Source organism: Grampus griseus (genome assembly GCF_964374135.1).
Source record: "Grampus griseus genome assembly, chromosome: 3".
In the NCBI taxonomy this organism is placed as follows: Eukaryota; Metazoa; Chordata; class Mammalia; order Artiodactyla; family Delphinidae; genus Grampus; species Grampus griseus.
Window position 1 is genome coordinate 153,133,952 of NC_139019.1, and position 23,900 is coordinate 153,157,851.

Genomic DNA, 23,900 nt, shown 5'->3' on the forward strand with positions numbered 1-23,900 from the left:
GTGTGCTCAGCCGACGACGGTGTGCCCGGGTCTGCTAGCGTCTGCCGGGTCCGGACAGCCTGTTGCCAGGAGCTGTGCGGCGTGGCGTGGGCATTCCCTGTGCAGGGTGAACCCGGCGCCCTGCCTGCCGAGTCTCGGTGCGGCAGGTGGGTGCCGGGTCCTCAGCCTTTCGCTCCCGGGACAGCATCCTCGGCGGCGACTGACTGGGGGTGGGGGCCCTCTGCCGGCGGCCGCGCGCGCGCACGCCGGGCTCGGTACGCGCCGTGTACGCGCCCGTGCGCGCGCCCCGCGGCTCCAGCCCAGCTCTCGGAGCCGCCTTCGCTGCCACAGTCCGTTCCCTGGGGCCGCCGCCGCCTCCCCCGGGTCGCGGGCTCTGTCCGCGGGGCCCGTGCCGCTCGCCCCGAGCCAGGAGGACGAGCTCGAGGAGGATGCCTGGGCCCGTGAGTACCGCGGTGGCGGGCCGGTCGGGTCCGGAGCGCGGGCGGAAGATGATCCCGGGGCTAAGCCCCTCCCCGCGGGCGGCTCCGCGCCCTGGCCCCGGGTCGCCGCCCCGGACCCCCGCCCCGGCCGGCCCCTCCCCCAGCCCACACCGGAGGAAGGGAGGGAGGCAGGGAGAGAGAGGGAAGGCGCCAGTGAGCCAAGAAGCGGGAGCAGGGCGCAAGCCGCCGCCGGTTCGCTTGGAAACGGTTGCCACAGCAACCGGGTTGCGCTCCCCGGCAACGCGGCTGCAGGGCGGCGACCCCCTATCCCCGCCCCCACGAGGGGCCGAAGCCCCGGGGGACTCTCCCTCTCGCGGTGGGGGGAACTTCGACCCTCTGGCCCGTCTGGGTGTTCCTGCCTCCACAGCCGTCGAGGGTGGGGGTGGGGGGCGAGCGGCCCCGTGGGCAGGAGCTGGCTCCCACGTGGCTGCAGTCGTCGCAGCAGGGCTCCTGGGGTGGCAGCAAACGTGGGGGCGGGCCAGCCCCTGGGCCAGCCACGGGAGGAGGAGGCATGGGTCCGGGGTCTGTGCCCGTCATCCCAAACCCAAACCCCACCACCACCACCCCCCGCCAGCGAAATGGCCTGACCCGAGTTGGGTGCCCCAAAGGTGATGGTCCCTACCAGGGGAGATGAAAGACGCTCGCATCCCTCCTCCTCACGGCCAGAGCATGTGCCAAACCGTGGCTTGGGCCCGCGGTGGGTCTCTGCTCCTCTTCTCAAGCCACCATTCTCCGGGAAGGGGTGGAAGGAGCGTGGGCAGTAGCAGAGGAAAGGACACTGCTGACCCAGGGAAGCTGAATCCCAGGCCAAATAGAAGCACCCGACCCCCTGTCTGGATCACAAGTGTCCCTTTCTTGTCTGAGCACAAAGCCCAGACTGTGCTGGGTGGCATGCAGGTTGGCCGGCAGGCAGGCCAGCGCCACATGGAGATGTCCTATCTTCCAGGGGAGCTCCTCTGAGAGGAGAATGGCCGCTGAGTCAGAGGAAATGACCTCTGGCTCCCCTCCCAACCTCCCCTCAGTGGATAGCTTGCTGGGGGAGAGAAATGGCCCTCCTGCCATCTCTCCCGGGCCTGACTCAGCAGATGCCAGCCCCAACCGCAGGCCTTGGACCCAACATCCCAGTGACCACAACCACCCTTGGGTTTCCTTTCCCATCCAGGGAGGTCTCCTGGGTACCAGAGGTGACCATTACCTGGGCATGTGAGGCCTTGACATAGATGCCCTTAGATGGGTGGTATCCTAAGTCAGGCCTGAGTCTCCCACAGGCAGGAGTGCCTTTGGAATTACTCACAGGCTCCTTTCATTCTGTTCCTGCTGTGTGAGACCTGTGCTGAGCACTCTGCATCCATGATCTCCTAGTCCTTACAACATTGTGCAAGGTAAGTTTATTATCCCCATTTTAGAGATGATGACTCCAAGGCTCAGGGAGGTAAAATGACTTGCCCAAGGTTGCACAACTAATAAGTGGTGGAGCTAGGTTTCCAGTGCAGGTTTCTCTGCTGGCATGGCGCCTCTTTGCTATGGTATTGCTACATACTATCTCTTGTGAGCCAGGCAGAAAAGAACTGTAGAGCCTTCTAGAGGAGCATTCTTAACCTTCTTCTGCATTCCTCCAGTGAGGAAATTCCCTATGTCTTTTAGGCCTTGGCACACCTTTCCTTCTTCCAGCAAAATCAGCCAGATTCTTGCCCCCAGATGCTCTGTAGGACCGTGCTATGGCTGGGTTGCCTCCTTTCCTCCCTCCTTCCATTTTCTCTCTCTGAGGGAAGCTGAGCAGTGAGGGCTACCTCAGTCCCCTGGGAAACCCCCAAGGCCCTATTCCTTGGTTTGTGGGCTCTGTGGCCTGGTCAGCTTGCAGCCCTGGCTGTAGCAGAAGGAATTTAGCAATGATGGGCCCATGCACTGCTGGCCCCTGTGGGTGCTCAGTCTAGCTCAGGGGTTAGAAACCCAAATGCCTCCAAGGCCCAGGTGGACTAGGGCACTAATCAGCTGCAGTCTGTGTCACCATCTGAGAATGTGGACTTGGTATGACAAGGTTGTCCAGTTTTCAAGTTGACCCAGAAATGTATGTAAAATCTCCTGGTTTTTAAATCTTGGCAACTAATCATATTTTTAAAAAATGATTATGGGCCAACAAAACATGTCCATGAACTGTGTCAAGGCTGAGAGTCACAAGGCTGAGATCTCTAGTCCAAGGGAAAGTGATGGCAATTTTTGCTAGACCATCTCCAGGCTTGTGTAGATGTAGTTCCATGGGCCAGTTTCCACAGTTGAGCCTCTTGAGGCTGCAAGGTGCTGGCATTTGGTTTGTCAAGTGCAGCTGTATATGCTGGTGTATTTTCACATCCCCCATCAGTTCTGCTCCTACCTTGGCACTGCCAGGCAGGTCTCATCGTCTCTGTCATACAGGTGAAGAAACTTCAGCTCAGGCGTGGGAATAGCTGGGATGGGATTACACAGCCTGGGCAGGGTATAAGCAGGATTTGAACCCAGGGCTCCCTGCTCAGTGCTCTGCGTGTTCACCAGGCTGCCCCTCAAAAGAGGGTACAATCACCTCCGCTCCCCCCCCCCACAACCCCCGAGGTGTGGCCAACTCCCTTGGAGGGGCAGATCTGAGTACAGTAGACACCAACCCACTAGGGCCCCAATCTCTGTTGTCCTGTTTGCAGTTTCGCAAGCCCTGGGTTCCTGGCATTGTGCTGAGGTTGGATCACAGAGATGCTGCCTGCAGGTGAGGGTGTCAAGCCAGTACCTTGGCCTCGCTGGAAATGAGGTTCTGGCCAGCTCCGCGCCTGGCCAACTGTGGCAGCTGGGACAGTTGCCATCATCTCTCTCTGGTTTCAGTTCATTTGTCTTGGTGTGGGAGGAGTGTAAAAATGTCACCAATGCCTCCCTAAAATGGCCTTCCTGCCAGGACAGTGGGCTTTACAGTCCCCTGGATTTCATAAGCCCACAGGCTATGTGGCCCCTGTACTGGCCCCAGCTCCCTGCCTGTAGAGTGGGGATGGCAGCAGCTCCCTCCTCGCTGAGGTAATGAATCTAGAGAGGTTAGCAGGGGGCTTGGCACGTGCAGGGCACGCAGGACAGGTGAGCGGTCACCTTTCCTACCCCACCCTCATTCCACACACCATACTCTCCTCCTTCTCTCCTCTGTCCCCCAGCCTGAATGCCTATTCCTTCACTTGACCAGCAACTCTGGTGTCACATCCACGGCTTCCCCTTGTGACCCAGAGCCCCTGTTGCCTGGGATTCCTTCTTTCCACTCCAGAGCCCCTGGTACACATCTCCACGTAGACTTTTCCTTTTATTCACATAGACGTATGCATCCTCAGCTTGCTTACAAACCTCCCTGTGAGGGCTGAGAGCTGCTTTCTCAGTGACATTTTGGTGAATGGCCAACATCTCCCAGGAATGAACTAGATGCAGACCTAGCTCTTGAGGTATTCCTTGTCAGACAGCTAAAAGACCAAACAGGTAACTGGACACCTCCAGTTACTCCTTCAACAAGTAGTTTTTGAGCTACCGTATGCCAGATGATCAAGGCAGATGCAGCCCTCGTGTTGGACACAGGCCACTACAGAACACTGTGATTGATATCGTTGGACTTCTCATCCAGCCCTGCAGGGTGAGGTAGCTGGAGGCTGACACGTCCAGGGAGGTAACAGGTGAGGCTGAGGAGCACGCGCTGGGGCGAGAGCAGCGAGGCTGTGTAGCAGCTGGGTTCAGGAGCAGGCCAGGGGGAAATGGACAGTGTGGAGAGTGGCAGGCCAGGCAGAAGCACAGCGTGGAAGTAGAGAGAGTGGTGGCAAGCACGGTAATGGGGGCCCAGGTGAGAGATGACAGTGACCTGACCCAGCCAGCTGCGGTGGGGGGACAAAAGGAAGTGGACAGATGAAGACACACTATACTGAGGGTTAAAAACAACAGGATTTGGCAGATGGTGAAAACGGTGGGCCCTTTGCTGAGATAAAAGAGCCAGCAGCAGATCTTTGGGGTCTAAGGTTAGGGGGCCGGGGTTCTCCATACAGAGAAGTAATGTGGGAGGTGCCCACAGCAGTGCACCAGGCCCTAGAGTAAGAGATCTGTGTGACCTTGGGGGTCATTTAATCTCTCTGAGCCAAGTGTTCTCATCTGTCAAATGGGCAGAATGCTCACCTAGTTTATAGGGTGACTGAGAACTCTCTGTGGCATCCAGCCCGGGGGCACACACCTCTGCACCCCCAGCTCTGAAACTGTGGACAGCAGTGCTCATGTTTGTTGGGCATCTCCAAGCCCTTTGTATGGATTAGCTCACTCTTCTCCACGGCCACTGACGAGGAAACTGAGACAACATGTCACCCTCCAGCTCTCACTCCCATCCCCTGCTGTGCTCCCAGTGAGTGTGTGGCCTAAGAAAACCCTACAAAGTGATATACTCACAAACTCCACAAATAAACCAAGATGGAATCCTGAAAAACGTCCAAATAACCCGCAAAAAGGTAAGAAAAGAGAATAAGGAAACAAACAGAAAACAAATCATAAAACGGCAGACTTAAGGATGAGTCTGGCCAAAGGCTCCGCTCCCAGCACACAGTTGGAGTTGGTATTTACTAGGGACCAGGCATGCGTCTGAAGGGGATGGGGAAGGTGAGTGGCTGTGAGCAAGAGGCAGGGTCTGAGTTTGAAGGGCGCCCCAGACCCGGACAGGAGCATGCACAGGTGTGAAGGGATAAAGGAACAGCCCTTTGGAAAGGCTTTGAGAAGCTTGGCTTGGTCAGGAAGAGCACTTGGAAAAGCCTGAATTAATTCCTTGACATTTATATATTGGGCAACTACTGTGGATTAGATGAGATATTACTGAGCAACTCCTATGGACCAGCCCTGTGTGGGGGGTCAGAGGGCCAGCTCAGCTGTGAGACCTTAAGCAGACTTCCTCTCTCAGACCCACAGAGGCCAAGTCTGTAAAATTCAGCAATAGTTCCTGCCTCTCAGCTGGAGTTTAGCTAAATTAGAAATAAAAATACCCACCAAGGCTTGTCTACTGTGTGTCAGGCCTTGTTCTGGGCCCCTTCCACACAGAATCTTATGTGATCTTCAACACTGCCTTCTCACTGGGGGTCATGCCCATTTGATAGATGAGACAGGCTGAGAGGCGACAGTGGCACCCAGTGGGTCTTGGGTGTGGCCTGTCCCAATCCTCCTAATGCCCAGCGAGCTGAGCTGGACCCCTCAGGGCACAGTCCCTGTCCTTTGTTCCTTGTTAACCCTAGAGCTGCCATTCCATCTCTCCTTCACCCTGTAGCCTTTCCCACTGTTGGGCTGAGGACTGGTTGCCAGAAGCACCAAGTTTTGGTGGGAAGGAGTAGGAAGGCGCGTTTTGGCTACAGGCTGGCCAGCCTGGCCAGTGTCCCCACGACTGCCAAATCTCCTGTACTGAGTGCTCACGTGCATTTATTTACATCTCACTCATCACTTAGGGGAAAGTGTTTCAACACAGACTTTGGATTCACACTCAGGCTAAATCCTAGCTCTTCCCCTTATTAGCTGTGTGACCCAGGGCAAGTCACTTCCTTCTCTAAGACTGTCTCATCCATCAAATGGGCATGACCCCCAGTGAGAAGGTGGTGTTGAAGATTGCATTAGATTACTCTGCATGGAAGGGGCCTAGAATGAGGCTTCACACAGTAGACAATCCTTGGCAGGTATTTTTATTTCTAATTCAGCTAAACTCCATCACCTCCAGCCCCAGAAGTGCTTTCCTGACCCAGAGCTGTTCCTACTTTGCAGGCCAAGGAGCCCCCTAGTTAGGGCCAGCTTCCTCAGAGCACTCCTGAAAATTCCTGTGGGCTCAGGAAAAGGAGAATAACAGATTTAATTAACTCCCAGTGACTGGCAGCATCGTGTTTTTATCTGGGCTGCGTCACCATGGCAGCCTCATGGTGGGGTTGTCGAGGGGGCGGGTGGAGCTATTGTTCCTGCCATTGTGTGTTCTGGAACACAGGCCCAGGAGAAAGGGACTGGCACGGGCACCAATGGCACATGGCACAAAGCAGTCACGGAGTCAGAAAGGAGCCATCTGGGGGAGAAGTGTGGGGTGGCCTGTGTGGCCTGGCTTCCCCCCAGCTTGCTCTCAGACCAGTCTAAGTCAACTTAATGTGGGGTCCCCAGCTTGGGGCTCAGGCTCACTGTGGCCCCCAGAGCTGAATGCATGTGTGCCTTGGTTGGGCATGCTGAGGATGGGGGGTCCATGGGGCTCCTGGAAGAGACCCACAAAGCTCAAGCAGCAGCACTTTCCCACCCCAGGCTAGGGTTTTGTGGCCAGGCTTGGGTTCAAATTATGGAACCGTCAACTGCCATCCACACAGCTAATGGTGTAAAATCTGTAAAACAGGAATAATTTGTTACCCCAAAGGGTTGTATGGGAAAGCCCCTGGGTATAAGGCAGTCAGGAAGGGGTCATTCCTGTTCTGAGGGGGTGGTGAACAGTCGCCTGTCCCTCCTCAGTTAGGGCTCCCTCCTACATACCTCTTAGGATGCAAGGTTCCCCTCTCAACCCTGGCTGTGGAGAGGAAATGGAACTAGAGGTGCCCATCTGGAGTGATGTGGAACCAGGTGGTACCGATTACTTGAGCTAATTTTCTTACCCTCTGCAGAGAGGGAAAGGAATTGGGGGAAGAGACATGGCGGCCTGGAGCTAGAAGGGCAGGGCCAAGTGGGGCTGCGCATGGGTAGGAGGCTGAGGAAGCGGAGACGGAGCTGGGATTCAGCGAGCGGAGGCGCCTAGAGTAAAGGAAAAGAGGGAACGGCCCACGCTCGGCGGCGCGTTGGGCTCAGACAAAGGCTGGTAGCACGCAGTAGCCGCGGGAACCACCCGCCCGATCGCCCCCTACAAGAGCTGAGACAAGCAGGAAGCCGCGGTGCGGTCCGGAATGTTACACGCTTTGGACATCCAGGGTTGGGAGCGGATACAAGGCCTAGGGCGCCCGGGGCTGCCAGGTGTGTATGCATAGGGCTGAAGCTGGGCACCGGCGGGCTGCTTGTGGGGCCTAGGAGGTGGACCACCTTTTCTCCGCCGCAAAACAACTGCGCCATGGCTCCCCTTCGGCGCCCTGGGAGTCTGCCTATGGGCCTCTCGAGCCCTTTCGGAGCTGGGGTACCCTGCACCCCGGGGATGCGGATGGCGAACTCCGTTCGCACTGAGGTCGAACCTGGCATTCGCGCGCCCCCTGCTGGCCTGCCTGGAGTCACCTCGGCTGGGAGGCGGCGGCGGCCGGGTCTCAGATACGGGAAAGCCCTACGGGGGAAACCTCTGAGCGTGACGTCATCCAGGTGACGTCACCGGGCCCCCGCGGAGTGCGGAGGTTCCGTAGAGGAGGCTTCCCCGGGATTGCGCAGGGCACCGGCGCGGGCAGGGAAGTCGTCCGGGGCTACAGCACGCCTTCACCGCGCCCTGTGTCTGTCCCACAGGTCCCGCGCGGCCCCGGGTGAGGCCCGCCAGCGTGCCTGTCGGCGCCATGGGAAGGAGCGGGCGCCGCTGCTGCTGCCCCCTGCGTGCGCGCGCACGACTTGAACCCAGCTGCGGGCAGCCCCCGGCCGCGGGTCCCCGAGTGACGCTGGAGGCATCTGGGAGCTTGGCGCGGGCCCGGGGCCACGTCGAGGAGCCCATTGTCCAGTGAAACAGCGGAGGACCCGCCGCCCGCGCCGCCGCCATGGTTATGTCCCAGGGCACCTACACGTTCCTCACGTGCTTTGCCGGTTTCTGGCTCATCTGGGGTCTCATCGTCCTACTCTGCTGCTTCTGCAGCTTCCTGCGCCGCCGCCTCAAACGGCGCCAGGAGGAGCGGCTGCGTGAGCAGAATCTGCGCGCGCTTGAGCTGGAGCCCCTTGAGCTCGAGGGCAGCCAGGCCGGGAGCCCCCCCGGCCTGGCGCCCCCGCCACCACCTCACCGCGGCCGTCTCGAGGCGCCGGCGCACGCCCACCAGCACGTGCACGTGCACCCGATGCTGCACCACGGGCCCGCGCAGCCGCACGCGCACCCGCACGCACACCACCACGCGCTTCCGCACCCACCGCCGCAGCACCTATCAGTACCGCCGCGGCCGTGGAGCTACCCGCGCCAAGGTAAGTACCGACCTCCGCCAGAGGGCAGCCTGGGTCACTAGGGTGGGCGAGGCCTCGTCAGGGGCGGGCTCGCTGCTTACCCGCGGGGCTTCCACAGGACAGCCTCCTTGAGAAGCTAGGAGGAGGGAGCGGGCTGGGTCTGGGGTTGGCGGCTGGCCAAGGCCTCTGCGGGAGGCTGAGGACGGAGAGCCTCACGTCCTCGGACCGCTTCCCACTTCGCAGCGGAATCGGACACGTCCAAGCCACCGTGCTACGAAGAGGCGGTGCTGATGGCCGAGCCGCCGCCGCCCTACAGCGAGGTGCTCACGGACACGCGCGGCCTGTATCGGAAGATTGTCACGCCCTTTCTGAGCCGCCGCGACAGCGCGGAGAAACAGGAGCAGCCACCGCCCAGCTACAAGCCGCTCTTCCTGGACCGGGGCTACACGTCGGCGCTGCACCTGCCCAGTGCCCCGCGGCCCGCGCCGCCCTGCCCTGCGCTCTGCCTGCAGGCGGACCGCAGCCGTCGGGTCTTCCCCAGCTGGACCGACTCAGAGCTCAGCAGCCGAGAGCCACTGGAGCACGGAGCTTGGCGCCTGCCGGTCTCCATCCCCTTGTTCGGGAGGACTACAGCCGTATAGAGGGCGCCCGGCGTCCCGGGCCCCACCCGCGGACTCCTGGCCTGATTGCGGGGCTTTTTAAACGCTTCCCTTGGACTGCGGAGGTGGGGGTGGGGGGCGGGGCGGGAGGGAGGGATTTCTTACCCCGTTTGTTACATTTTGAGGATAATAAAGGTGTGTGATCTGGTTTGGTACAAGCGGAGGGGGCACCCACTGCTTGCACCCAAGGTTCTGGCGGCCAGGTGTGCCCGGCCTTATCGGGACCGAACCTTGTTGCGCCTTTCAGCTACAAACCGGCCTGAGGGTGTAGAACTAAACCTGAGGTCTGCCTGCTTCAAACCACTGGCCGGTTCCCCAGGGAGCCTCATACCCCACCTTCCTTGCCCTTGAGGTCTTGGCGAGGGCGCCCCCTGCTGCCTTGGAAGTGGGAAGAGTTGGGAATGGGGTCGTGGCAGGCAGTCCACCCCAGATCAGCCCCTGGAGGCCCGGAGCAGCAGGCCCGAAGGGATCTGGATTTCTTTATTAACAGACATGAGCACGACCTGTTACAGAAGTTTGTGCTTTCCAAAAAACAGTTACTGAACGTGAAAAAGGAACCCAAGCAAAGAGGGAGGAGATGGAAAGGGGCCACCCATAGCCCTGACCTGAATCACGCCTAGGGCCTCCAGCCTGGGACCTGCCCAGCAGGAGGGGGCAGGAAAGGGCCAGGAAGCTGAGAGGCCCCAGCTGGGCCTGCTACTTCCTTCGGACCAGGTTGGGAGGGGTCAAGAGAAGGGGGGAGGGGGCGGGTCCCAGGGAACCAGAGCCCACGAGCCATTTATTGCCATGTTTTAAAATTCGTGCAAAATATCTGAAGCCCTGGACAGAGAATACAAAGTGATATTTTTCCAAGAAACAGAAAACTAGGAAAAGAGGTGGGGGGAACATTTTCCCACCAGAACTTCCCCCCACGCCAGGCCCCAAGCAGGGTGAGGCCTCCACCCCGGCCAGCTGAGTGAGCAGGGAGGACTAAGAGCTACAATCTGGACCGGGTGGGAAGGGGGTGGAATTTGCAACAGCATCTCAACTACCAACGGGAGGAAAACCAGTCAACTGTACAAGTCTCCTATCAACTTTAAAAAAGAGAGAAAAGCTGTAAAAGTAGGGCCCTGTGGGTAGGGAAGCGGCCAAGTCCCCGGCCAGGGCCGGAATCCAGAGTGGGTGCCAGGCGGAGCTGCTGCAAGTGCAGGCACTGCGGGCCGTCTGGCCAGAGGCCAGCGCAGGTGGGCGGCCTTGGCGAGGGCAGCCTGAGGGCAAGCATCACCGCTAGTCGCCACCCTCGAAGCCCTCCTCCTCTTCTGGTACCGGGTCTGCATCCCAGCAGGTGATGTCGATTTCTATGGTGTAGGGAAGGGAGGGGAGTTAAGGAGATGGCCCAGCAGATCCATGCCTGTGTCCCTCCCAACCCTGGGGAGCTGTGCCAGCTGTGTGGGGGGGGGGAGGGGGGCGCTGCCTGTCCACACTTGAACACAGCACCGCCACCCAAATTCTTCTCCATCACCCATCCCAGTACTACCTGGAGGCTTGTTGTAGAACATAGGAGGTGGAGCCTTTGCACACAGCTCTTCCGATTGGGCAAACTCCTCCTCCTGTGATTGGCTGAAATACCCCTCACTGGCCTGTAGGAGAGAAGGTCCATGTCACTGGGTCCCACCCAGCAGGACTAGGGCTGACCTACCAGGCCTGAGCACGTTTCCCCTGCAACCAGCGATTCTATCAGCGGTTGCCAGGCAAACACAGATGCCCGCCTTGGGAATAAAAGCAGAGCTGGCCCAGGGAGGGGGAATGAAATACAGCTTCCCCCCCACCCCCGAACAATGTGGGTCACAGAGAAAGGGGGCAGGGTACTGCTGCAAGCCTAAGGAAGGCAGGGTCAGCCCCCTGCTCCAGCCCTGACCACTTCCCCTCCCATTAGGCAGCCCCAGCCCCACCTGGGTCCCCTCCTTCTGGGTGGTCTCGCCATTGGTCAGCAGCTGGGGCTCTGGCTCCAGCTCCGGCTCCGGCTCCTGATCCAGCTCCTCTAGAGCTGAGGGCAGAGTTGGAGCCTGGGGGGCAGCCAGGGGCTCCCCTTCTACTTCCTCCCCTGGGTCACAGAAGGTGGCTGGTGGCTCAGGCAGCTCATCAAAATTGAGAAGGTTGGCACTGCCTTCACCAGCCGGCGGCAGTGGCTCCTGAGCCACCTCGTCCAGCAGGGGCACTTCTGCCAGAGTGACTTCGGCACCTGAGGGTGGTGTGGGGGCCCTAGGCTCAGCCTGGGGTACGGAGGCCCCTTCCCCATTGCCAGGCCATAGGTCAATGAGGCTGGCAGTGGCAGGGGTGACGGTGTTGGCAACACTGGTGTCAGCAGCGGCAGCGTCGGTTTCAATGGCATCAGCTGCTGGGGTGTCAGCTGCAGAGGCTCCAGCCATGGCAGGCTCTAGAGAGGCAGCCAGGACTGCCTGCTCTGTAGACGCCATGAACATCAAGTCCTCTGTGGGGCTGCCTTGGCCCTGGGGAGGCTCTGGTGCCTGAGGGGACTCCTCCAGGGGGCTGGCCCAGGCCTGAGGGTCTGCTGCTCTGGCTTCCTTGCTGGTCTCTTCACTATCCAGGCCGGGGCTGGGTTCCTGGGTCTCTGTCAAAGCACAGATGGAGGAGACATGTGATCAGCTCCCAGGAAAGGATGCAGGCCCTGGGCAGGCACCCTACAGTACCCTGCCCACCCACTGAGGAGTCCAGGAAAGAAGGCCTCCACTAAGACTTCCATGCAGAGTGCCTTCTAGCACCCACTGGTCCCCACTGCCCCTTTACCTAGTGTCTTTCAACCTCTCAGCAGCCCTGGGAGGAAGGCGCAATCCCCACTCCAGGGAGACACTGAGGTTCAGAGAGGGCAGGTCTGACCAGGGCTCCTCGCTGCCCCAGCCACTTCCAGGGCAGTACAGTCTGGCCCAGATCCCTGGGGGGTTGTTACCATGGCCATTTGGCGTTCCCAGCCCAGGGGCTAGGGTCGTTCACACACCTTGGGCTGCTGGGGGTGGTGGTGGCAGTGGTGGAGGCTGCGAGGACGTGACCTCATCCAGGGCCCGCTCGATCTGCTCAGTGACAGGGGTAGAGGCCATGCTGGAGTCAGATGGGCTCCGGGCAGGGATGGGGGTAGGCACCATCCTCCGGTGGCTGTCCAGGTGGCTGCCTGTGGAACAAAAACCCCTAGGCTGGTCAGTAAGGGCCAGGGAGCCAGGTGGAACCAGGATTGTCCACCTTGGGGCCTGACCAGCCCCTCCTCTCTAGAGTCTGGGTCGGGGCTGGGAGCTCCCCAGGCCCCCCAGGGGCCAGACCACAGCTCCAGACCCTATAAGCCAGGCCCCTAAGGGCCAGTGTCCCTTCAGGGCCAGGGGAAAGAGGCAGGCGGTACCTGCTCTGGGGACAAACACCAGAGGTCAGCAGTCAGGCTGGGGGAGTGAGGGCAGGGGGGCTGCTGGGAAGCGGGGGGCCCTCCTTACCCCCCCCACGGAGGCCTGGGGTCTGCTACCTACATGGGAGGGAGGAAGAGAGGTTTGGGGTGCGGTGACAGGTGATATAGGGAAAGGGAGTCCGTGGAGGGGAGGAGGAGGAAGAGGAGGAGGAGGAAGGCCCACTGTCCGATGCCTTTATGAAAGGGCAGTACGGACGACCTGCCAAGAGAGACAGACAGAGAGAGAGACAGAGGACAAGAGAGGGTCAGTCTCCCCCACCCCCACCCCGAGGCCTCATCCACCCCCAAGCTGGCCCTGGATGTCCAAGCTGCCTTCAGCCAGGGCGCACATTCAGCCAAGCTGGGCCAGAGCCTCAAGCCAACAGATGACTCCACCACACCAGCCACACACAGCAAAGAGCCTGATACGCCACAGTGCAACCAGCCTCAGGGCAGCCCACGCCTCGGAACAGCCTGCCCCACCCCTCGGATCAGCCTGCCCCACCCTTGGAACCCTAGCCCAGAGCCAAGCACACAGAAGGGGCAAACAGACCAGCAGACAGGGAGCGGAAGGGGGCTTCAAGGAGAGGTGGAAGCTGCACAGGGAGAATCCAAACAGGGAACCCTGGGTACAGGCTCCAGGCTGCTCAAACTCAGGACCAGGGAAAGAGCCCACTCCCCATGCACCCACAGGCCTTCAGATAAGACCTAGTTCAACCCCAGCAGGGCTACTCCTTGCAGCCAGGGGGATGCCTTAGCCCTTGTGTGAAATGCCCAGATGGCTCGAGCACAGCCCATTGCTCAGCCCAGGCCCAACACTAACCCTGCCCGAGCCCTTCTCAGCCCTGCCACCTGGAGGTGGCGGGTGGAAGCACACTCAATGACTGGCCTTGCCTTCTCCAAGGGGTCCTTGGGCAAGGTTTCCCTTCCAAGAAAGGTCCCAAAGAGGCTCAAGGCCAAAACCTGAGGAGTGGGGATTGGGTGGGGGTGGGAGCTGGGACTACCTGGTCGGTGGTTGAAGGGTGAGGGCACATCACAGCTGCCTGCGGAGGCCGATGCAACTCTTTCCTGCTGCTTAAAGAACTCCCGTGGGTTATCAGGTCGCTGGGCAATAATGGCTGCTGCCTCCTGGGGGCACATGGAAAGGGTCAGGCCAGGCGGGGCCCGACTGAGGCAGCCCTACCAAACTCAGATGTCTGGTCCCCCTGGCTCTCACCTCTACCTCCGATTCTGACTTCTTCATCTGGGTCTCTTCCTCCTCATCCCGCTGGTCACCCTGGAAACCAAAAGGGAAAGTGTTCTGAGCACCCCACTCCCACAAGAGCTCTTGGCTTTCTTACAGCCCCTATGTTTCCTCCACTATCTGGAACCACTTTCACGACTCAGTCACACAGCACCTTCTATCTGCAAGGTCCTCAGCCACCTCATCTCCAGTCCAGACAGGCCCCTGGGCACCCCAGGACACCCAGGAGCACTCCCTGATTTGCAGCTAACTTTTCTCGAACCTCCTACCCCAGCACCTAGCCAACCACACTCCATCACTGCTGCGTGGATCTTGGTATCACGACTGAGGTTTCTTCATTAGTCCCCTGCCTCCTTGTTCTCTTTCCCCCCATTTCTTCTCTACAGACCTGAAAGGATCTTTTCAAAATGTTAATTAGTCGCCATCACTTAAAAATCAGGTTTTCTTACTGAGATCAGGGTCTCCAGTTTCTCTTGAAATGCCAGAAGCCCTGGCAACACAGGCCAGCGTGTCCCAAAGCAGCCATCGACTAGAGCTGCACTGTAGCAGCCCACAGGGTGTGTGTTGTCCAGTTCACCAGTCCCCACCACTCCCTACTGCCCTTCACATGCCCACTTCACTCGCTGTTTTGAGATTGCAACCACAGGAATAAAGGTAGGTGGGGCCCCTTTGCTTGGCCCATGTTCCCTTCTCCCTGCCTGATCTAGTCCATCACCTCTCACAACGCTCCCCTCCCACCCTGACTCGCCCACACCCTGTGAGATGTAGGCATAAAGTCCTCAGCATGATGTAGTTGCAGTTCCTGGAACATGCATACAACTTCCCACCTCCGTGCCTTGGCATGGGAGACGAATATCTCTCCCCAAGTACCCGACCCCCACCCCAGGTCCAGCTCTTCCTGCTTCCGGCCTCAGCTTGGGCACTGCCTCCTTGGGAAGGGGTCCCTGGCCCATTCAGGTCATTTCCTTCCCTGGGTCCCCATGAGGTGTTCCAGGCATACACCACAGATTACACTGCGTCATAATTTCCTGTTTCTGGATCATCTCCCCACCCTCTGTGTGTAATACAGGATAAGAACTCACTTATGTGTGTGAGTGGCCAGCCCAAGGTTCAGTTCATACCTGTTTCCTCAGTTGAACTCATCACACCAAAAGCCTCAAGAGGGTTGTCACCCCAACTGCCACTTTGTGTCTTCCAGAATGAAGTCTAAACTCCTCCTCTGACCTTGCTCTCTCCTCCCAAATTTCCCAGCGGGCTCCAGTCATTGGGGAAGGCTCCTTGCCTTCCCCCCAAAATGTACATCCCACCAGCCTTTGCTGTTACGCTGCCCCTGCCTAGTATAACCTTGCTAGGTTCCTCTGCCTTGTTCAAAAAAAGGACCAGAGGCAGCTTACCACAAAAACCTTAACTACATAACACTGTGAAAAAAACACTGAAACAAATTAGAGCTTGGGGTTGGAGAGAGACATCAATGCACTAACCATAAAGGTCAATAGCATTGCTATGCCTGAGCATCTTCAGATAAATGGAAGCTCCCCGGCATCCCAGGCAAAAAGGGAACTCACATAAGGAATGCAATTCTTATCAGAAGAGAGAAAGCAGAATAGCTCCTTAAGCCAATATAAAGCACTTCTAAATTCCAAAGTTTCTCATGTGGGAATTCCCTCAGAGGACCTGAAGTTGCAGGGTAACCACAGTGACCTGCTAAAACACCTACTGTCACTGTCACATGAGCCACACTTGAAGGGCCAGATGAGACTATAAAATAATGATGTGACACTGTAAGCCTTTGCCTGAAACACTGGTAATTGGTGAAGATGAGCAATCAGTTCAGTGGGTTCACTATACTATTCTTTCTACTTTTGTGTACGTATGTGAAATTTTCCATAAAAATAAGCTTTTTCGAAAAGAAATTGCTCTGAATGGATGAACAAAATCTGGTATACATATACAGTGGAATATTAACAGCTTTCAAAAGAAAAGACATTCTGACACATGGATAAACCTTGACGATGTTATGCTAAATGAAATAAGCCAGTCACAAAAGGTAAAATAACGGCGTGATTCCATTCATACAAGGTACTTTGAGTAGTCACATTCTTAAACACAGAAAGCAGAAAGCAGTTGCCAGGGGCTGGGGGAGGGGGCAGTGGGGAGTTAGTGTTTAATGGGTACAGAGATTCAGTATGGGAAGATGAAGAAAATTCCGGAGATAAACAGTGGTGATGGCTGTACAATATAAATACACTTAACACCACGGAACTGTACACTGAAAAATGGTAAAGATGGTACGTTTTATGTTATGTACACTTTGCCACAATTAAAAATAAACTAATTAATCAATTAATTGTAAAAAAGCCTTGTTCATCTTGTTCTCCACCATGTTTCTCACACTGGCACATGGCAGGTGGCAAGGGTTTGCTGAATGAATGAGGCTGCAGCTTACTAACCACACGTCCTCTCCACCCCCAGGGGCTAACGTGAGTGGAATGACCTATGACAGCCATTAATGCCAGTGCCGGCAGGGCTGTCCTGCCAGCTCCCTCCCAGCCTCCTGTGGGTGTGACCTTGGAGTCTGTCTGAGTCCCCATGGCCCAACGGCTACCCAACACAGTCCCAGTCCAGATGACTACTGCCCACCTCCTGTCCTAAACTCTACCATGCTCAGCTTTGAATGATCTTAACTATTTCTCAAGTACAAAATTCAATTCAAAGCATGAAGATTTGACTCCACTGTGATTTTGAAGGGGTCAATCATGATGACCCTACGGGCCATCCCAGTGTTTGGAGGTTCAGCCAGCACCCCTGGAACAAGTACCTGTTCTCAAAGAGACACTACACACACTTGTATGTAGATGCTCAGAACTCCAGCCCAGATCCATTCAATGGCTCTGCAGTATTCTTGCCGTGGGGACCAGGCCTCGAGCCCCATATAAGTGCAGGAAGCATGTCTAATCCACCTCGAGCCCCTCAGGCCCTGCTGGGCGGGGGCAGGAGGAGCCTGGTCAGTGAGGGTCTGGGTCAAGGTAGATTTTCTCTTTCGGTCTAGAGTATTAGCTTCTCCAAGGAGGTCTCTTTCCACAGCCAGGGAACAGAGCCTCACATGATCGGGTACCAGGCCTGACACTGCATGCTACCCCATGCCCATGCAGCGGTACCCAGAATGCCCAGCACTGTCCCCAAGACACTTACTCCCCACGCAAGAGGCGCAGGAACACGAGGACCATCCTCGCTTCCCTGGGCAGGAGACAGGAACCCCGACTAAGAACTTACAAAGATAGACTGCTCCTTCAACCGCCTCTTGGCCTCCTCTGCTTCTAAAGTCTGTTGTTTCCTCCTGGAATGAGAGGTGCAGGCAAGCCTTCAGGATGGGCCCACGTGGGGCCCACGGCCCAGCACCCCGGGGGCGGGGCGGGGTGCACCTGTGCTCCTCGATCTGCTGCTCCCGCTCCCGGTAGCGCCGCTCCCGCTCCTCCTGCTCCTGCCGCTCCTGCTCCATCCGCTCTTGCTCAAACCGGAGTCTCTCATCCAGAGCCTTCTTCCGCTCCTCCTCCTTCCTCAGCTCTTCCTCCTTCTGCAGCACCCCGTGCCAAGGCAGTGCAGGCCCTGAGCCTGGGGCCCGCCCCAGCCCTCCAGCCCATCCCCAACCCAGGGTTCTGAGAACTCAGGGGCTCGCTCTTTCAGTAGGGGAAGCACGTAGGATGGCCCATGCTGTGCAAGCGAGGCCCTTAGGGAGAGAAGGCAGAGCTACCCCATGGGGTTAGGACAGGGAGTGGCAGCTCAGCCTGCAGGCCGGGGTCAGGGTCCACACCTTGGCCTGCTCCCAGAACTGCTCGCGGTTAATCCGCTTCATCTCCACAGCTGCGTCGGTCTTCTGATAGGTGGTGCCCTGCAGAGTCAAGCGGCCTGGCGTGAGCGCAGCCCACAGGCCGAGTGCTCAGGAGCCCCCACACGCAAAGGGTGAGGACTGAGAGGAACCGGACGGCGGAGCCCTGGGCAGGGCCAGCCTGCCCGGGGCGCACACTGACCACCGGCTCGGCGTTCTCATCCTCACGCAGCCGCAGTCGGTGCAGCACGGGGCTGGAAAGCCGTGCCAGCCCGTTGGAGAGCCGCTGCCCGATGGCGCCCGCATCTATGTCTTCCACACTGCTGGCGTTCACGATCACATCGACGCCCTGCAGCAGGAAGAAGGCGTGTTCAGGCGGCAGGGCTCCCTCCCATCACCGCCCCCATAAGCCCTGACCCTGCTCGCACCTGGAAGAACTCGGCCACCTTAGCCACGTGGCTGGCACAAGCACATTTGCGGGCATCAGGCACATCTTCACCAACCTGCAAAGTACCCAGCAAAAGGGGGTGTCGGGAAAGGACAAGAGTTGGCGGCAGGCTGAGGCCCAGGGCTCTCTTCCCGGGACTAGTGGGGTTCTCTCCAGCAGTGTCAGTGAGTGGAGTGGGATGGAGGATAACCGTTCTTGGGCCTTCGGCTCCCTTCCCCAGCCCATAGCTGCATACCCAGTTGATGAGCACGTATTTCGGCAGAGCAGCCTGGGAGTCCTTGACGCTGCAGAAGCCATACATCACCTTCTGGTTCTCAAAGTGGCCAGAGAGCTCCTGCAAGCCCCCATCTGGGGGAATCAGGAGGGTGTCAGGCGCCATCTCCTGAATCCCTCCCCCACAAAGGGCCTGGAACCCAAAGCAAAGACTCTTCTTGTGGGCTCTGCAGGCACCGCCAAAGATCTGGAAGTCCCAGAGTTCTGTGTTGGTGTGAAAGAGGCAGCAGGCAGGTGTGAGCTTTGCCTCTGAATCCCCCAGGACCTTGGGGAAGAACTGAGGAAGTGTTCTTCACACATCAAGTCTCACGCGGGGCTGGCACCCACTGAGGTAAAATAAAACCTTTTAGGGCTCTCAAGAAAGTGGGGTGATCTGGGCCATCCCTGCCAGGCCCATTCCCGTCTAGCTGTGTGACTTCGGGCAAGTCACTCTCCCTCTCTGAGGCTCAGTCTTCTCATAATCAAACAGGAAACAAGTCTCCCTCCCTCCCCACCCTGGGGATCTTAGGGATAACCACAGGAAGGACACTTGGCCAGACAAGTGTGGGTCTGCTGGATGAAGGCAGCGAGGTGGCCTGGAGCCAGGCGGGTGGGGAAGAAAACAACCGGAGGGGCGAGCGGAGAGGAAGGCAAAGGAATGGCTGGAATTCTTACCTCCTGACGCTGCAAGCTTGAGGTCATCTGAGCCATCCTCATATGTGTACAGAGCCCTGGGGAGAGGGAGGGGTGGCTGGGAGAACTGGCAGGGCCCAGGCAGCCAATTTTGGGTGGAGACGGCTCTCGGGGATAGGAGGGATACAGAGGGGGCAGGACAGGAGGGGGGTTCCAGCCCAGCACTTAAGCCTTGTCACCATGACAACAATGGCTAAGCACCATTTCAGGCTGGAACCCAGTGGGGGACAGTCTGGGATCTGATGGAGGGAGGCCTGGGTCAGGTGGGGAGCAGGCAGTGGGGAAGAAATCGCTGCCCAGTCGCTTGCTTCCAGTGAGCCAGTGTGTTGCGTCCTCGGAGCCCTGGCCCTAGCAGCCTGCAACTCAGCCAGCGGTGTGAGATGGAGATTCCAAGGCGACGGTTCCTTGGTTACCGTTCCCTGGCTACCGCTCCTCATCCCCATTGGCCGTTGCCAGGAACCTACCTGGCGCGTGCCTCGGTACCCACTGCCCCTCCCCCCACACCGAGGGGGATGGGGAGAGAGAACCTGGTGCTGTTCAGCTCTGGGCATCCCCTGGTAACTATGGCAACCCAGCAATTGGCACGCGACTGGCCCACCCCAGCTGCATTCTCCTGAACACAAAGGACCCCAAGGGGACACGCCCTCAGTCTCAATCTCAGTCTCTCTGAAATGGGGATGAGGTCACCATGGTCACTCCTGCCTGGACTCTGGCCCCTGGGTGAATGTGCTCTCCTGGCCTTCCAGCCCTAGGCCTCCTCCGCCCTAGCTGAGGCTCTGGCCTCTTGGGACTGCTGGCCTTGCCTTCCCTCTCAGCTTTGGCAGAAAGCTGACCTAGCAGCCTTCCTCCTTCCTCCTCCTCCCTAGCTTTTTCTTCACAGGTAGCAGTGGCACAGCATCCATTTCACAGAAGGGAAGACAGAGATAGCTCCTCCCCAGGACCCACTTGGAGGACAGGCTTGGGGCCAGGAATAAAGGTCATGTACCGGAGGTGCAGGAGGCTCAGCCCCTCCCCCAAGCTCCCCTTTCCTTACTGCCAAGGTAGGGGGCTAGGAGGGGAGGAAGCAGGAGCATCAGGGAGATGCAGAAGAGAAAGCGAGCAGGGAGAGGAGGCAGACAGAGAAGACAAGAGAAGGGAGGGAAGTGAAGGGATGAAGAGAAAATGAAGGAGCAAGGGAAATGGGAGGGAAGGAAAGAGGGAGGAGAGAAGAGGGAGGAAGGGAGAGAGGGAGGAGGGTGGAGGGCGGAGCAAGGAGGGAGCAGGGAGGGCCTGGTCCAGGCCCAGCCCCATGAGGTCAGCACAAGTCACTGCCAGAGCCAAATGGGCCCCCAGCCCCCTGCTTCTCGGGATCCCTCCCTCCTGAAAGGGACACAGGTGGGCTGTGGGGCCGGGAGCTCCTGGTCCAACTGTTGCCCAGGCTACAGTCCTGGCAGCTGCTTCTCAACACAGCTGTCCCATCACCTGTCTGGCTGCCCTAAACCCACCACTGGGAACAAAAGGCCCTTAGAGAAGCAGGGTCTTCCCTTCTCCATTCCACAGATGAGAAACTGAGGCAGAACTCCAAGACCCTGGTTCCCAGACACTGCTCTGGCCATCACACCTCCCTGGGGTGACTTGTCAGCCTCTCCTAGGCTCTCTGAGGGACCCTGGCTCCTCCCAGGAACCTGCCCCTTCCATTCTTTACTCCTTGCCTACCCACCTGCAGCCACCTTTCCTGCTGCAGCCCTGGCCCTTACGTGGTGGAAACCATAGCTAAGTTCAAAGGTTTCAGCAGGCCTTCAACCCTGAGCTCCGCCCACCTGCCTTTCTAGCCAGACCTCCGTATCCATACCATACACTCGGGTCACATTGGATGGCTCCCTGATTCCCAGCACAGTTCTGGATATTTCCCAACCTGGAGCCTCTGCATATGTGGTTCCCTTCACAGGGAGGCCAGACCTGTTTCTCCACCCATGCCCATCCCTGACTGAAATCTCTCAGGGACCCAATGCCAGCTCCCATGAAGCCCTGCCCTGCGCTGCACCTCCCCAAAGCGCTTACCACACTCCAGCAGGGACAGGAAGAGGCACCTGAGCCTGCCCCAGATCTCACTAGACCACCAGTGCTTCTCAAACACATTCGAGGTGGCCTGAGCCTTGGGTGGGTGGGAGCTGGTGAAACTGCAAGGAATCAGGATGGAGGGGGGCAGGAATCTACACCACCTCCAACCCCTGGAGACAGACACTGTCCTGAACTATAAGCTTCGTGAAGGTGGGACCATCTCGGCCAGAGAAAGTGGACTGGGGTGAGGTGGGAGCTGAATGCAGCAGCTCCAGGGAGATCCTGGGGTCAGCTGAGGATGGGGGGCTCAGGGCAGGTGGATTCTTCAGGACAATCACACTCTCAGGATATCAAAACTGGAAGGGCCTTGGGTATCCCAGGTATGGTTGAGCCCAATCCCCTTTTCCTCTTTTCAAGAGGACCAGAGAGGAGCAGAGACTTGGTGTGGCTATGTATTGCGAGTCGGATCACATCCAGGACAACACTAGTTCTTTTCACTACACAGTCTGACTTCCTGGGTCCCCTGCTGCCAGCATCAGGGCAGCGGTCCATTTCAGAGTGAGCCACCTAGGAGTGAACTCCCCCACCCCTACTCCCCACTCAGAGGCAAGGTAAGGGAGGGAAGTGCCAAGCCCCGTTTGCCCAGACAGCAATTTTACCCAAGACGCCCTCCTCCAGCCTCTGAGTACAGGGTCTGCCCCTGAGTCTTGAGACTCCACTGTACCCCTGGTTCTGTGCTAGGTGCTGGGGGCCCTCATGTCCCCTTCTGCAGGTTGATCCTCACATCCTTTCTACCAAATGTTTATCTGGGCCCTTGGGAGTAAGCAAATGTATGTATGTATGACGGTGCATGTGTACATCTGTGTGTGTCCCACACACAACGCAGATTGGGGTGGGGGAGGGGTGAGGCACGCCAGTGATGAATAACTCACTTTGGCCACATGGATGCTGCTGGGTGGTGGGAGCCCAGGCCTCTGCTGAGCAGGATGTGGGCCAGCAGTGGCTGTGGGAGCTCTGCCTTTGGGAAGGTAGGGGTAAACGGGGTGGTGGCAGGCAGCACCCCCGGACTGGAGGGCAAGGGTTCCAAGGTGGGCTGTGCCTCTCTCCAGGCATGGCCCATATCCCAAGGCCAGCTCCTCCACCAGGCCAAGCCGGCCACTTGCCCTGAACTCCTCCCATGATCTCAGTCCCCATGGGGCAGGGCTGGGACAACGGATGGGCTGCTTGCCCGCTTAGCCTGTGCTGGCCTCTCCTATGATTGACCCGCAGGACACGAGAGCTTGCTTGTCTCCCGCGTCCATCCCTCCAGGCCTGGCCGCCCGCCAGTGCTGCAGTACTGTGGCATGGATGCCTGGCCATCTTGTCCCCTCCTCCAGCCCCCAGGTCAGTGTCCTCCCAGCATGAGGGTGAGGCCATCCCAAGTGAGGTCCCTCAGACCTGCCTTCACTTCGTGTTTCCTGCCTGCCAAGGGGAGAAGAGCCCTAGGGAACAGAATGGGCATCTGCCCCAGGAGAAGAGTATCTTGGGAGGATGATGATTCCTGAATGGGGCAGTGTGAAACCCCCTGGCTTTCCTGCCACCCTGGGGACTCCAGTCCCAGAGCAGGTGGTCCAACCCCTCCCACAGCCTAGGGGGAGACAACAGCTGGGGAGGGAGGAGAGGGCAGCCCAGCTCCTCCCCCACAGAGGAGCTGAGAGCCCCTTGCCCCTGGGCCACCGGGCTAGGAGCTCAGTGGATCCACTCACCCCCTCATCCTTCTCTGGGAACTCCCTGCAGAGTGGTGCGCCTGGGGGCTTCCTCCCAGGGACCCCACCTGGCTCCCTAGGCAGGCAGTTCAGTTCCTTTGGCATGTCCCAGCCCAGCTGCCTACTCCCTGCAATCCCCTTGGCATCGAGGAGAGCACTTATCCTTGCCTCCTCCTCGACTCCTCAGGGGAACAGGAGTCACTTGGCGGTGGCCCTGTGGCAATGAACGTCTTTCCATCACACCCCAACTCCGAGAGGCCCCCCGGTGGGCGGGGCGCCCCGGCCCCCAGCCCGCTCTGCTCCTCCCCCGCCCTAGCTTTCCTTTGTGCTGTGGCCGGGGCCGGGTTCGGCCGGGTAGGCTGCGCTGGCTCTGCTAGCTCGGTCCCTGCCCCGTCCTCGCCCGCTCAAAGGTGGCAAAGGTGCCCTTGGCCGCCCATGCACACCTGTCCGCCCGGCCCGAGGCAAAGGGGAGGGGGCGGGCGATGGGCTTCCACAAGGCCGGGAGGCCCCGGGCCACACATCTGGACCCTGCGTCTCTCCAGCCCGCGTCCGGCCACCGTTCCCACCGCGCGGCTGGGGCCGCCTCCGGGCGCTTGGGGCCCGCCGGTGCCCCGCCTGGCCCGGCCCGGCCCCTCCCCCGGCGCGCACAAAAGCAGCCCCTCCCTGGCCCTCCCGGGCCGCTGCACCATTTCGGGGTCTCCCCCTCCCTCCCGGCTGCGGGGCGACTGGGCCGGGTGGAAACAAAGGCGCGGCAGCGCGGGGACAAAGGGGCTGGGGGGCGGGGGCGGGGGCTCACCAGTCGGCCGCGCTCTCCTCCCGAATCACCTCCTCGTACGCCGCCAGCAGCTCCAGGCGGTGGCCGCTGAAGCTGACGCCGGCCATGCTGCGGGCCGGACCGAGGCCGAACGGACAGACGCACGGACGGACGGAGAAGGAGGGAGGGAAAGAGGGAGTCGCCGCGCCGCCGCCGCCTCGGAGCCTCTGCAGCGTTGCGAGCCGAGCGAGC

The 23,900-nt window shown here is 59.0% G+C and overlaps 2 protein-coding genes across 4 annotated transcripts; one reads left to right on the top strand and one right to left on the bottom strand.

Annotated features, from left to right (window-relative positions):
* Positions 1 to 8,170: 8,170 nt before the first annotated feature.
* PRR7 (proline rich 7, synaptic) lies at positions 8,171 to 9,247 on the top strand (the record flags this gene model as incomplete). The annotated part of the gene is made up of 2 exons (XM_082651606.1): positions 8,171 to 8,582; positions 8,805 to 9,247. 2 exons carry the CDS (start codon positions 8,171 to 8,173, stop codon positions 9,200 to 9,202), a joined length of 810 nt encoding a protein of 269 aa, XP_082507732.1. The 3' UTR covers positions 9,203 to 9,247.
* Positions 9,248 to 10,359: 1,112 nt separating this feature from the next.
* Positions 10,360 to 23,900, bottom strand: DBN1 (drebrin 1). Of its 3 annotated transcripts, XM_082651833.1 has the most exons (15): positions 23,691 to 23,878; positions 19,092 to 19,147; positions 18,400 to 18,512; positions 18,145 to 18,219; positions 17,919 to 18,065; positions 17,702 to 17,779; positions 17,313 to 17,464; positions 17,164 to 17,227; positions 13,864 to 13,923; positions 13,652 to 13,775; positions 12,730 to 12,867; positions 12,216 to 12,386; positions 11,152 to 11,831; positions 10,737 to 10,839; positions 10,360 to 10,557 (listed from the first exon to the last, which is right to left on the bottom strand). In XM_082651833.1, the coding sequence occupies exons 1-15, from the start codon at positions 23,774 to 23,776 to the stop codon at positions 10,487 to 10,489; spliced, it is 2,118 nt and encodes a 705-aa protein (XP_082507959.1). In that variant the 5' UTR covers positions 23,777 to 23,878; the 3' UTR covers positions 10,360 to 10,486. The 3 variants fall into 3 exon arrangements, with proteins under 3 accessions (XP_082507959.1, XP_082507958.1, XP_082507960.1); XM_082651832.1 differs by lacking the exon at positions 12,730 to 12,867 and having other exon boundaries at positions 23,691 to 23,900; XM_082651834.1 differs by lacking the exon at positions 18,400 to 18,512 and having other exon boundaries at positions 23,691 to 23,762.

Bases quoted from the DNA above. Each gene is read 5' to 3' on its own strand.
- DBN1 (XM_082651833.1), bottom strand. From the start codon at position 23,776: ATGGCCGGCGTCAGCTTCAGCGGCCACCGCCTGGAGCTGCTGGCGGCG. The intron at 19,148-23,690 runs GTGAGCCCCCGC...CCCTCTCCCCAG, and splicing joins GAGGAGAGCGCGGCCGACTG to GGCTCTGTACACATATGAGG. The intron at 17,228-17,312 runs GTGCACCCCGCC...CTCTCATTCCAG, and splicing joins CAGCAGATCGAGGAGCACAG to GAGGAAACAACAGACTTTAG.